This window comes from Arvicola amphibius, chromosome 1 (genome assembly GCF_903992535.2).
Source record: "Arvicola amphibius chromosome 1, mArvAmp1.2, whole genome shotgun sequence".
NCBI lineage: Eukaryota > Metazoa > Chordata > Mammalia > Rodentia > Cricetidae > Arvicola > Arvicola amphibius.
This window is the reverse complement of record NC_052047.1, coordinates 186,268,141-186,282,785: the sequence shown is the minus strand read 5'-3', so window position 1 is coordinate 186,282,785 and position 14,645 is coordinate 186,268,141. Positions and strand designations below refer to the sequence as shown.

The 14,645-nt window shown below is 44.9% G+C and overlaps 1 protein-coding gene across 1 annotated transcript in view; it reads left to right on the top strand.

Annotated features, from left to right (window-relative positions):
• Arl3 (ADP ribosylation factor like GTPase 3) overlaps positions 1-14,645 on the top strand; it is a 68,359-nt gene that overhangs the window by 45,340 nt on the left and 8,374 nt on the right. Inside the window, exons 4-5 of the mRNA XM_038328208.1 lie at positions 9,727-9,777; positions 11,879-12,064. Of these exons, the coding sequence (XP_038184136.1) occupies positions 9,727-9,777; positions 11,879-12,064 (237 nt within the window). The remainder of the gene's footprint in view (positions 1-9,726; positions 9,778-11,878; positions 12,065-14,645) is intronic.

Below are 14,645 nucleotides of genomic sequence, written 5' to 3'. Positions count from 1 at the left end.
GGCCACAGGCCGGCAAGATTTTATAAGTCAATATTAGCCTAAGGGGGACACGCCTAAGAGGGACACGCCTAAGAGGGACACGCCTTTAGACCAAGGGGGCCACGCCTTTAAACCAAGGGGGACACGCCTTACAAAACAAGGTTTTGGGCTAGGCTTCCCCTTCATTGGTGGTTTCGTCTGACGGTTTTTAGCAAGGCAGAGGGAATCAGGGAGGAGGGCAAGGCCTGCCAGAGCCATGTTTTTGAGGCCCAAGTTGGCCAGAGTCCCTTCATTCCTTACAGGAGCAGAAGTGACTCAAATACAGCTGCTTTCTGCTTCTCCTGGGCAGCTGGTGTGGTCACACAGCCTTCTGTGTGCCTTGGCTGTTTAAGAGTCCTCTTTGTGGCTCAGCTTCTCTCCTCAGTAGGGAACACTTGACTTTTATTGCTTGCTCTGTCAGGGAGGGGCCTATTGAATCTGATCAATTTCAGGGTCTTCCTGAATCTCTTTTGAGTTCTTTACCTTCCTGCTTAAGGCGCTTCCCTGCCAGATGGAATGCCTCAAGCTCAGAGGAACCTGCTACACACAGCAGCCTAGCTGGTATAGACACATGCCACCAAGCCAGACAAGCTGAGGTCACTCTTTGGGATCCCTGGGTTGGAGAAGGAGAAAACCAACTGCTGCAGGCTGTCCTGTGACCTCCATGTGTGTCCTGTGACCTCCACGTGTGTATTATGACCTCCATGTGTGCACTGTGGCCTCCACGTGAGCACTGTGGCACTAGCTTGCATACACATACACACAAAAATAAATAAAAACAGAGAACGAAGAAACATGCTGCAGACTGGGAGAAGATATTTATAAAATACCTGCTAGAAAAGCTTATATCTGAAGTATACAAAGAGCTCGGGTAGATAATAAGAAAACAACCTGATGATTTACCTGTTTATGAGTGTGTGTCCCCTCCTCTCTGCCTGCCAGCTAGGAGCGCTGGTATTATAGACGTGCCACCACATCCAACCTCTTCATAGGTTCATGGACAAAAATCAAGTGGGGTTTGTGTGACAAGCACGTTTACCACTGAACCATCTCCCCAGCCCAACAATCTGAATCTTTTTAATTTTATTGTTTGTTTGTTTTTCAAGACAAGATTTCTTTGTGTAGCTTTGAAGTCTGTCCTGGAACTTACTCTGTAGCCCATACTGCCCTAGAACTCACAGAGATCCACCTGCCTCTTGCCTCTCGAGTGCTAGGATTAAAGGTGTGCGTCACCATTACCTGGTCACAACCTGAAGTTTTAAATGGGCAAAAGAGAAACTAGGCATGATGGTTCATGCCTGTGACCCCCAAATTCCTGGGTGGCTAAGACAGTAGAGAATACCATAGCAGATTTGAAGCCAACCTGGACAAATAAAACTGTCTCAAAGCTATAAGCTAATTAATTAAATAAAGACAGAAATGACAGATAAACACTTGAAAATACTTAGGGAATTGCGAAGTACAGTAGCGGAGAGCTGTCACTGCACACCTACTAGAATGGCTGAAATCCCAAGCCTGGCCATGTGACAAATGCTGGCGAGAGCTCGTAGCTATGGAAACGCTCATTCACTGCTGCAGGGATGCAGAACTGTAGGCCACTCTAGAAGGCGGTTGGTAGTTTCATTTAGGACTGAACAACCTAGCAAATACAGCGCAGCAACAAAGTATCCAAATTCACTGAAAACTTATTTTCTGCCCCAAACCCTAGGCTTGCAAGTTTGTAGCAGTTTTACTCCTCCTGATTGTCAAAAACTAAAAGCCCCCAAGATGACCTTTAATCAGTGAATGGATAGCAAACTAGGATACATAATTTTTTTGGATATTATTCAATGATAAAGAAATGGTTCAGCAGGAAAAGGCGCTTGCTTGCCAAGCCTGACCACCCGAGATCTATCATGAGGATCAACATGGTAGGAGAGAATCAGCTCCCACAGGTTGTCCTCTGGCCCACATGTATACTCAGTAGCACATGCATTATTTCAGATACACAGAATGTAAAACTAAAACCCACCAGGCTATTTGTGGTAGTGTGAACTTCAGAGGCAGAGGTAGGGGGATCAGAAGTTCAAAGCCAGGCTCAACTATGTGGGACCCTGTCTCAAAAAAAAAAAAAAAAAAAAAGCGGCTGGGCATGGTGGCACACACCTTTAGTTCCAGCACTTGCACTTGGGAGGCAGAGGCAAGTGGATTGCTTGAGTTCAAAGCCAGCCTGGTCCACAGAGTGGGTTCAGGGACAGCCAGGGATACACAGAGAAACTGTTTCAAAACAGCCAAACAAGTCTAGATGTAATCCTAGTACTCTGGGAGGTGAACAGATTTGTCTGCGAGTTCAAAGACCAGCTCAAGTTCCAGGCTGATCAGAGCTATACAGTGAGACACTGTCTTTAAAGAAATGAAATAACCAGGCATGGTTGCACACTACTTTGATCCCAGCACTCAGGAGACAAAGGAGAAGGAGGACCTCTATGAGGTCGAGGTCAGCCTGGTTCAAAGCAAGTTCCAGGACAGCCAGGGCTACACAGAAAAACCCTGTCTCAATAATAATAATAATAATAATAATAATAATAAATAAAATAAACTGGAAAATAAGGTAAAGATGCTTTGGATAAACTGCCCAGAGAGGAGCAGTGTGTAAGAGCATTAATGATTGAAGCTCCAGGAGTTCTGGGACCTGCCTGGCCTACACGTAGCTCTACCCTCTTGGAAGTGGACAGCAGTGAAAGCTTGGCAGGACCCGGATCCCACATCCTCAGTAGCTGTGAGTGCCCAGGAGAAACAAACCCTAGCAAACATCAGAGCAGCCTTATGACGTTATGCTAGCACAAAATAATAGTTAGGGTTGAGAGTCAATTTTATTGTTTGCCAGTGCCATTGAGATGAAGCAGGTTTTGGAAAGCAGCCGACACACACACACACACACACACACGTCTACGGCCTGAGACTCAGCTCTGCTTGCCTGCCCGGCTCATAGCTGCCCTGAGCAGGTTCATGGCTTCTGTATGTTTGTCTGGGTTTAATAATCTTCCATCATTAGTTGAAAAAGAACTATTACGCCGGCCGCCTTACCACTGCAGGAGCAGGACTGAGGCTTGACACATTTCGTTGCCTGGTTAAATCTTTTCAATTCTCTCTTGAGTGCCATGGTAAACTCTAGCTTTGGAGCAGAGGTAGACAGATTGATCCAGCCTGCCTCCTGTTTTTGTGTAGCCTGTGAGCTAGAGTGGTTTTTATATTCTTAAGAGGTTGAAAAAAATCAAAAGGAAAATACTGTTTTCTGACACACGAGAACGATGTGAGATTTAAATTCCAGTGTCCGTAATGAAGTTCTGTTGGAACCTAGCTGCCTGGGTTTGTTCTTAGATTTCCCACCATTGCTTTCTTGCTGCAGCAGCCTGGCTCTGTGGCTGTGAATGAGACTGCGTGGGCCACAAAACTGTTTATGCCTGGCTGTTCACAGAAGTTTGCCTAGCCGCACTTTAGGACATGATACGGCTCTTTCAGGGTTTGGAAGGTCAGGGTTTCTCTCCAGGACAGTAATGCTGAGGACATCTGACTTCGACCGTGGATCTTAGGGCCACAACTGAAAAAGGATTGAAGATGGAAAGAAGGAGCTGGAGCTTCCAGTTCACTCTGATAGCCAGGTGTGGCGGTGCACACGGGGAGGCAGAAACGGGCCTGCCAGAGTTAGGGCCTGAGACCCTGTCTCAGGGAGGGAGAAGAGAGGAGGAGACAGACAGACAGACAGAGGAACTCAAGAGGAATGGATGTCAGATGTTTTCAAATAGCTCTCTCCTACTAGAAAAGAACAAAAGGCACCAGTGACTGACACCAGAGCCATGCAGACAGCTAATTTATCAGTGCCCTTGTCCTCTTAAGTAAAGCCACTCTCTTCTCTTGTCACCTCCTTGCTGCCTGGCCTCTGGTGGGGAGGTCCCAGAAGCAATAAAATGGCCAAAAGGTGGCAGCAGGAGGGAGAAAGGACACAGGAAGGGAGAGGAGGTGAAGGTGCCTCGGTTCAATCTCTCTTTCAAAGTTAGGGCCAAAGTTGCTCTAACTTTGATAAGGGAATCTTTTCTGGGTCCTCCCACTACCAAATACAAATTGAGAAGCAACTGCCAAAAACAAAAATCAGAGCACCTGTGAGTTGCCATCCTCTAGCCTCCTCCCAGGTGCTGGGGACTATAACCTTGCTGCAGATAGCTTTTATGATTTACCATTTGAAGGTCTCTATCATTTTAAAGTCAGAGTATAAGTACTTAACTTTCTCTGCTACTTCCTTGCTAGAGACCAGAATAAAAAGTTTATTAATGATCAGTTTGTTCTGAATTAAAACAAAAAGAAATTTTAAAAGAAAAGTCAGAAAGAACAAGAACTGTTGCATGACTGCCCAGGAACATACCCATGCACTGAACAAAGAGTTCCCAAAGGAAGCGGACCCTGCATGCAGGGGCAGGCAGGAAGCACACTTGGGACGGAGGGTCTTGGAGGCCAATTTACTGGCCATTGTTTTTTTCCAGTGACTCTTAAGAAGCATGGTAGTTGCTGTCTAGACTTGGTCCTAAGATTTTTTTTTCAGCCGTGTTCAAATTCTATACAAACCAAAGCTAAATACAAGAAAGAATTGGTGTGTAGTTAGAGACATTCTATATACAATATATATACAATAGTCTGTCTCTGTGTATGCCTGCAGGCCAGAAGAGGGCACCAGACCCCATTACAGATGGTTGTGAGCCACCATGTGGTTGCTGAGAATTGAACTCAGGACCTTTGGAAGAGCAGGCAATGCTCATAACCACTGAGCCATCTCTGCAGCCGTTAGAGCCATTCTTTAGAACCTGCTATAAAAAGCACTAAGTGAAATGTGATGTTCAATAAAAAAATGGCAAATCCTTGGTGAATGGAAACTGTTCTTGGGGCTCAACCCCTGGACTCACTGGTGTTTGGATGGTGGACTCTTTAAAACCTTCTGCTTGGGGGCTGGAGAGATGGCTCAGAGGTTAAGAGCATTGCCTGCTCTTCCAAAGGTCCTGAGTTCAATTCCCAGCAACCACATGGTGGCTCACAACCATCTGTAATGGGGTCTGGTGCCCTCTTCTGGCCTGCAGGCATACACACAGACAGAATATTGTTTGCATAATAAAATAAATAAATATTTAAAAAAATAAAATAAAACCTTCTGCTCCTTGCTCTTCTGTCTCAGCTGTCTTTGTTTCTTACTTCCTTTACATTTATTTGTTGGGTACAGGCTTGCCATGGCTACCTGTGAACACCCTTTTTCCCTCTATCAAGTGGAACCCCAACTCCGTCATGCAGGCTCCGCTTTTTTCTCCTCATGATACTGAATGACCTCAGCTTTATTCCCAGCCCTGGCCCTACATACGCACCTTCCCCCTACTTCGTAATTTGTGTTTTGTTCAGTGACCTGCACACACCCTTCAGGCTGCTGTCTGACTCTGGAGCATCCTCCCAGCAATCACCTGGCTTTCCTTCCCTCCTTCCTGTCCTGACCTATGGCACCAGTCGTGGTTGTCCTAATTAAACTTTAGTCTTGTAGATAATTCTAATGGAATCATATTTAGGCCCTCCCATCACGTTTATTCTTTCTAAACCTGTGTTTATAGTATGCAGGAGCCCAGGATGGAGAGGTGGCCCCAGGGTCAAGAGCATATATTATTCTTCCTGAAGGACTTGAGCTCAATTCCCAGCACCCACGTTAACAGACCTAGAAGCTGCCCCAAACTTCAGCTCCAGGGGATATAACACCTATGGCCTCCTTGGTAACCCATACACACGGCCTACACACACACATATACACATGAGTAAATTTTTTTTTTAAATATTTATTTATTTATTTATTTATTTATTTATTATGTATACAATATTCTGTCTGTGTGTATGCCTGAAGGCCAGAAGAGGGCACCAGACCTCTTTACAGATGGTTGTGAGCCACCATGTGGTTGCTGGGAATTGAACTCAGGACCTCTGGAAGAGCAGGCAATGCTCTTAACCACTGAGCCATCTCTCCAGCCCGAGTAAAATTTTTTTAGTTAAAAAAAAAACCTGGTGGAACCTGGTATTACACACTTTTAATCCCAGCACCCAGGAGGCAGAGGCGGGCAGATGTCACTGAGTTTGAAGCCAGCCTGGTCTACAGAGTGAGTTCCTGGAAAGCTGGGACTATGAAGAGAGACAACAAAGCCTGAGCCTCCAACATACACAGCTAAATAAATTTAAATTTCATTATAAAAAATAAATAAGCAAAAATAACACATGGGCCACATGCGCTTTGCATGGTGACTTGTTATAGGGTGTCTGTGGCACGTGCACAGTCCGCTTGACTAGTGCTGGGTCGGTACAGATCACCACAAGAGCAGCGAATCCCATCCATCTCCACCCCCACCCCAGCCACACGATTCTCAAGTGGAAGCACAGGCCATTCCTGAAAGAAAATGTAAACTTGGATTCAGCTGCCATAGTGAGCACTAGTGACTAAATGAAAGGACGTTATGCAAAGAAATGATAGTTTTCGTTTCCAAAAGAACAGGTTTCCAGTGTGATAGAGTTTGAGTCAGCAGCAATGCTGTTGTAGCTTGCTATGTGGTGGGGGAGCTGGAGGTTGGTTCTGTGTTTAACTGAATGTGCTCTTTAAAGAGAGAGTTCCAGACAGGCGGTGGTGGCGCACGCCTTCAATCCCAGCACTTGGGATGCAGAGGCAAGCCAATCTTTGTGAGTTCAAGGCCAGCCTGGTCTACAAGAGCTAGCTCCAGGACAGGCTCCAAAGCTACAGAGAAACCTTGTCTCGAAAATCCAAAAAAAAAAAAAAAGAAAAGAAAGAGAAAAAAAGAAAAAAGAAAAAAAGGGGGGGCTGGAGAGATGGCTCAGAGGTTAAGAGCACTGCTTGCTCTTTCCAAAGGTTCTGAGTTCAAGTACCAGCAACCACATGGAGGCTCACAACCATCTGTAATGAGGTCTGGTTCCCTCCTCTGGCCCAGAGGCAGGCAAACCACTGTATACTTAATAAATAAATAAATCTTTAAAAAAGAGAGAGTTCCATTTCGCTCTTAGCTCAATAATAATAATTTTAAGTTCTTTTTATTTTCTTTTTTAAATAAATCTTTATTTATTATGTATAATATTCTGCCTGCATGTATGCTTGAACACCAGAAGGGGAACCAGATCTCATTATAGATGGTTGTGAGCCACGATGTGGTTGCTGGGAATTGAGCTCATGACCTCTGGAAGAGGAGTCAGTGTTCTTAACCTCTGAGCCATCTATCCAGCCCCAACAAAGTTTTATAACTAGACTGACCTCAGATTCTCAATCTTCCTGCCTCAGCTGCCCAAGTGGTGAGATTGCAGGTATGTTATCACTAAGCTCACCAAGAAACAGTGTTAATTTTTAAAAGAATGTTAAGAATATGCTTGGTGCTGGTGGTGGCGGTGGTGGCAGTGGTGGCGGTGGTAAATTCTTTTAATCTAAACACTCAGGAGGGAGAGTCAGACAGGTCTCTGAGTTCAAGGACAGCCTGATCTACAGAGAGAGTTCCAGAACAGCCAGGACTATACAGAGAAACCTTTCTTGAAAAAAAATGGGAGGGGTGATGTGCTAGAAAGATGGCTCAGTGGTTAAGAGCACTGACTGCTCTTGCAGAGGACCTGGGTTCATCTACCAGCACCCACATGGTGGCTCACAACCATTTTGGGGGGAGGGGGTTGGGGTGTTTTGTTTTGTTTTGTTTTTTTGAGACAAGGTTTCTCTAGCTTTGGAGTCTGTCCTGGAACTAGATCTTGTACACCAGGCTGGCCTCAACCTCACAGAGATCCTCCTGCCTCTGCCTCCCGAGTGCTGGGATTAAAGGCAGGTGCCACCACTGCCTCAGCTCACAGTTGTCTTTAACTCCAATCCTAGGCAATCCATCACCTTCTGGGTCTGGGTATTAGGTTATTAGGTACACATATGATACACAGACATGCATGCAAACAAACACCCATACGTATAAAGTAAATGAAATGTTTTAGAAGCACAAAATTCTAATTCTAATTTTCTTTTTAAATTTGCATATGGGAAAAAAAGGAAAAAAATTTGCATATGGAGAATTAGGAAAACTTTTTTCTTCAAGACAGTGTCTCACATTAGAGTGAGTTTGAAATTAGCCTAGACTAGCCAGGTGGTGACGGCGCATGCCTTTAATCTCAGCACTTGGGAGGCAAAGGCAGGAGGATCTCAGTGGTTTGAGGCCAGCCTGGACTACAAAGTGAATTCCAGGACAGCCAGGACTGTTATGTAGAGAAACCCTGTCTTGGAAAACCATAAAAATAAAAAATAAAAAAAAAATGAAAGAAAGATAAGAAACTAGCCTAGCCTAGCCTAGCCCAGCCCCATTCTCATAGCCATCCTCCTGCCTCAGCCTCTCAAGTGCTGAGATTACAAACGTGCCTCTGCCCCTGGCTGGGCGGAGCCTTCTGTAGGAAATTTTTTTTTTATTTTTTATTTTGTTTTTTTTGGTTTTTCGAGACAGGGTTTCTCTGCAGCTTTAGAGCCTGTCCTGGAACTAGCTCTTGTAGACCAGGCTGGTCTCGAACTCATAGAGATCCGCCTGCCTCTGACTCCCGAGTGCTGGGATTAAAGGCGTGTGCCACCACCGCCCGGCTCTGTAGGAAATTTAAATAGCTGATATGGTTAGAAGCTGTGACCTATGGGTGATTTTTTTCATTCTTTCTTTTAAACTTTGCTTTCCTTATTGTTACAGTTACTTATGTACTAACTGAAAATCGTGGATCAAGAAGGACACTTCAGATTTATAAATTACAATGAGTCAGATTTTCTCTCTGCTGGGAATGTAGTTGAGGTAGTAGAGAAGCTGCCTAGCATTCATGTGAGGCCCTTAGTTCAATCCCCAGGATCCCATAAAACACACCTGTACCCAGCAAGTCAGATAGGATCAAAATTTCAGGGTCATCCTGACTATGTAGCCAGTTCTAGGACAGCGTGGACTACGTGAGACTCTGCCTGAAAACAAAAACAAACAACATTGTCTTCTAGCATAGCTTCCCCACCTGGTTCTGGTCTTCACTCTTGACCTTCCAGCAGCCTGGGAAGGAAGTAATAAAAGAGGCAGGAGAGAACTGCCTCTTGTCTTGACCCCAGAGTCAGCAAAGAAGATGCTGATACTTCAGAGAAATGACATCCCAGGAGTATAGGACTGCAGACGCCTCCAAACACCGCCCATCCCCTTTGGTCCCTCCCATCCATCCTGTTCTGAGGACATGGTGCGGCCTGGAAACATGGTAGCAAGTAGCTGTGGAGTTCATTGTCTAGTGTGTTTGAGTTCAAATCCTGCCTTGTCCCAGATTGGGTGTAACTTGGGCAGGTGTTATTGTTTAGACTTCAGGTTTTCTATGTGCTAGATCAGAAAGTCGTGAGTCTGTCTGATGGAGCTGTAGGAAGAGGCCTCACTAGAAAAGGCCAGAGGCCACTGGATGCTCTTATTTTACCCTCCTAGGCTTAGGAGCTCCCCTGCGTGTGTTTTCTAGGCATCTTTAGTTAATTCATTATCTTTCTTTGCTTCCACAGATGAGGTGAGAATTGCCAGGCTGTATCTATATGTTGGCTTAATCTGAGCTCTGAAGACCTTCTATTCCTTTTGTAAAACTTAACCGTTCTCCTGTGTCTGTTTATTGAAGTGACTTTCTTGTTTTCCTTTGCAGATCTATGTAATTGACAGTGCAGACAGAAAAAGATTTGAAGAGACGGGTCAGGTAAATGATTCTTTATATGCAACTCGTTCCCAAAACACCGGGTATTCATTAATCTACCTGAAGTGTGTGTGAGGGAAGGGGGCTTTTGTTCCAGTTCAAGGAAGAGGCTTGTTCTGTCGAGCAGGCAAAAATACCAGCTGTCCACAAAGAAATTAGTTTCAAGTCTTTTACGCTATCTTTTGACGAAAGCCTTTTAGTTTAATCAAATTTAATATATAAGATATAAACAGATGGTCTCTGGGGAGATGGCTCAGGGGTTAAGAGCACTGACTCCTCTTCTAGAGGTTCTGAGTTCAATTCCCAGCAACCACATGGTGGCTCACAACCATCTGTAGTGGGATCTGATGCCCTCTTCTGGCATACAGGCATATATGCAGACAGAACACTGTATACATAATAAATAAATGAATTAATGAATGACTAAATCTTTAAATCTATATGTTGTATGTATATGTGAATATATATGCCCAAATGGAACTTCACACCACACCCCAAAGTCCTTCTGTGTTTTTCCCCAGACCTTGTAAAAACAAACTCACAAAAATCACAATTGCTTTTCTATTTACATTTTTCAATACTTAGTTGACCGAGAGTAACTTCAGCAAATTCAGCAAGATGAGAAGAAAGATACAAGCCAAAACTAAGCCAGGAGACAAGGCCAGGCTTGAATTTAAACATGGCTTCATAACATGCAGGGTGCATGTCAACATGGTTAGATGGCATGGTTTCTGTACATAGTCATAGGCAGAGCAGCAGGGGGCCTGGACCATTGAGACCAGAGTAAAGTCCCCAGCAGGAGCAGCAAGGGTGAAGGGAATCTCTAGGGGCATGTTTGTTTCCAAAGGCAGAAGATGCCATGTTTCTGTTCCTTTTTCTTGGAAAGTAGGTTGAGGAGTCTCCTGAAGACATCACAACTGCCTTCCATACCCTGGTGGTTTCTGGGTCATCGCTGCGATGAGCCAGAGCTGTACTTGCACTTGGGGCAGGGTGTCCTGGGAACTAGCTGCCTCCTGAGCTGGCTAGTTTCTTTTTGTCTTTTTGTTTTTGTTTTTGGAGATAGGGTCTCACTATGTAGCCCCAGCTGTCCTGGAGCTCACTGTGTAGACCAGGCTGGCCTCAAACTCACAAAGATCTACCTGCCTCTGCCTCCTGAGTGCTGGGATCAAAAGTGTGTGCCACCACCACCTGCAGCTTTCCAGTTGTATTTCAAGCTGAATGTTTAAAGTAGCTACAAGGTGAGCATAGAGGGAAAGAGGCAGAGCCTGTCCTTTAGGTAACTGTGTGTACTCATTACTACAGACAGAATTAACATGCAGTTTAGAGTTCTGCCTGTGACCTAGAGGCCCAGGGAAGGTCTGGTCTCTTCCAGTTCTTTCAGGAAGTGCGTTTGATGACTGTTGATGCATGGGTGCATGTTTAGGAGTCAGAGATGAATGGACACAGTTATCTCTGACATTTTCATTTCTGATCATACATGTATACACACACATACACACACACTAAGTTATTGTGGGGGTGTAGGTCTAACCCACTGAGGGACACCTGCTTAGGATATATAAGGCCCTTGGTTCAATCCCCAGCACCAGAGGAAAAATGAAAAAGATACCTGCAGGTGGTTATCTTGAATAAGATTGAAATCTCTAACCACTGTCTATGTTTTTCCTTAAACAGTGCCTCTCAAGGGCCTGGAAAAAACACTGGCTGCCCTGGGTTCAATTCCCAGCACCCACATGGCAGCTCACACCTGTCTGTAGCTCAGTTCCAGGGAATCTGACACCCTCACACCAATGCACATAAAATAAAATTTAAAAAAAAAAAAAAAGCAAAAGACCAGTGGCTCTCGGGGTATTTCTCAGCGTGGCCTCTAAGTCACTTACAACAGAGCCACCTGGGAAGTCTGTTAATAGTGCTTCCTAGATGCTGGCTCTGACTTCCTGTCATCAGCATCCCTAGAAATTTGCTAGGCAATCTTACACAGGTACGACCTGAGAGTCTCTGCCTTGAAAGTTGCTGCTGATCAACTTAACTGCTTAATAATTACAATGCATGCAGTTCTCCAGTTCTCGAGCTTCTCTCCTCTTTCCTCCCCAAAATGGCCCAGGAGCTAACGGAATTACTCGAGGAAGAAAAGCTGAGTTGTGTGCCAGTGCTCATCTTTGCTAACAAGCAGGACCTGCTCACAGCAGCCCCGGCCTCTGAAATTGCAGAAGGGCTGAACCTCCACACCATCCGGGACCGAGTCTGGCAGATCCAGTCCTGCTCAGCTCTCACAGGCGAGGGCGTCCAGGTGAGACCTTGGCAAGAGTCGATTCCCTGTCATCCTGGCAACTCACTAAGGCAGTCTGCCTCACTGGTAGGGTTGAGATAGACGAATGGTTCTCAACCTGTGGGTCCCTTTCACAGGGGTCACCCAAGACCATCAGAGAACACAGATATTTACATTAAGATTCATAACAGTAGCAAAATTACAGCTATACAGTAGAAACAAAATAATTTTATGTGGGGGTCACCACAACATGAGGGACTGTATTAAAGGGTCGCAGCATTAGGAAGGGTGAGAACCACTGCTCTAGATAGAAAAAGATTTGAAGGGGCTGGAGAGATAGCTCAGTGGTTAAGAGCATTGCCTGCTCTTCCAAAGGTCCTGAGTTCAATTCCGGGCAACCACATGGTGGCTCACAACCATCTGTAAATGAGGTCTGGTGCCCTCTTCTGGCCTGCAGACATACACACAGACAGAATATTGTATACATAATAAATAAATAAATATTAAAAAAAGAAAAACAATAAATAAATTTTAAAAAAGAAAAAGATTTGAAACAAATGGCCACTGATTGGCAGATGAACCATTCTAGAAAGTGAAGTGCATGGAAAGAGGTTGATTCTTTGCTGCTTTAGAAACCAACTAGATGCCAGGCAGTGGAGGTACATGCCTTTAATCCTAGCACTCAGGAGGCAGAGGCAAGTGAATCTGTGAGTTCAAGCCCAGCCTGGTCTACAAGAACTGGTTCCAGGATAGGCTCCAAAGCAACACAGAGAAACTCTGTCTCAAACAACAAGAAAGGAAGGAAGGAAGGAAAGAAAACAAAAAGAAACCAACCAATGCCATGCAGTGTTCCAAAGGAACCTTGGAGCCTTCAGCATATTCTCCTCACCTGGAGGAAGGCTCAAGAGGTGACCTTCAGATTGGTCTAACTCTGGAAATGTTTGACGATTGTGTTGGCATTTAATGTTAGAGCTAATATTATAGATGGTAAAAGCTTCTGCTCCCAAAGTGATTATCGTCGCCAACATACAAATGTTCGTTGGCCTGGAAATACCTGTTTATTCTTAGTTCTCCCCCTGCCCTGGGCTTGGTGTCTGTTTCCGCTCCTGGTGTTGATTTCCTACTGGGAGGCTTCTATGGACACAAAGCCCTATGCTTTATACTGAGGAACTGTATACCAGGAGATTGAACACCCTCTTGTTTAATATTAATTTAGGGCAGAGCACAGCCCTGTCCCAGTCATCCAAGAGGCTGTATTCTCAAAAAATAAAAAAAAAAAAAAAAATAAGTCACACTCTTTCAACTCAGGGGCTTCCTACCAAACTGCTCAACTCAGCAGCACTCCGTAGTCAGCCCTTTAAGATGACCAGAATCCTCCACACTCCTCAGTTCAAGCATCTGGTCTGTCTAGCAGGACACTCAGCAGTGCTGCCAGGACTGGTCCAGACTGCTCTAGGCTCATGTCTTCCCTCCTTGACGTATGGTAGGTCCCTAACAGCATGACAGTTTGCTGTTCTCTCAGCTTGGCATGTTGGGTTGCAGACCTGAGGTTTGGTTCTTGACCACTGCCCACAGCCACTTCCCACTTGTTTTTCCTTTCTAATGTCCCCTTCCCTCAGACATTGACACTGTTTGTCGTTAGATGGTCTGATCGCTTTTATTGCATGCAAAAAACCACATCCTAGAATTATGTCAGTCCTAACATGTTTGCTACCTGGTTTTTGTTTTGTTTTTCTTTGATAACAAATATAGTCATGGCTGACTTCTATGTTTGGCCTCTAGAGTTCAGTGTAGTAGACAGGTGTTCCCCTCCTCAGACTGCTCATACCTGTACCCCAGAAGTTCTCCATGAATATGTGTATGTTGGGGTTCCTTAGAACCCAGGGATTACCACAGTTAAATCTTCAAAATGTATTCTGGAGTAGTCTATGAGGTTTAAGTTTGGGAGAGTTGGTATTTTGCAGTTTTGAGATAGGGTCTCTTTTCATAAATTTAAACAGAAAAAAGAAAGAAATTTAAAGCTGGGCAATGGTGGCGCGCGCCTTTAACCCCAGCACTCCAGAGGCAGAGGCAGCCAGATGTCTGTGAGTTCAAAGCTAACCTGGACTACAGAGTTTATTCCAGGACAGCCAGGGCTATACAAAGAAAGCCCTGTCTTGAAGAAAATAATTGTAATTTTATTTTATGGGTATGGTTGTTTTGTGTGTGCACCCTTAATGAGTGCTGTGCGTATGAAAGCCAGAAGTGGCTCTGTGGCCCCCTTGGGATTAGAGTTACAGTTGGTTATGAGCCACACCACATAGGTGCTGGGACTCAAACTCCAGTCCTCTAGAAGAGCAGCCAGTGCCCCGAACTACGGAATTCTCTCCAGCCCCAAGATAGGGTGGCTTCAGACTCTCTACATAACTGAGGCTGATCTCCTGACCTTCCTCCCTCAGCATCCAGGGTTGAGATTGCAGGGATGAGCCACCACACCAATTCTTCCTCGATTCTGACTCAGCTGGGCATTGTGGATTCCTCCATGCCCTGGAGTTATAGGCTAGCACTCCAAGATCCTATCTCAAACGTGCATTTTTCCTCTTTCTTTAAGTGTATGAAAGTT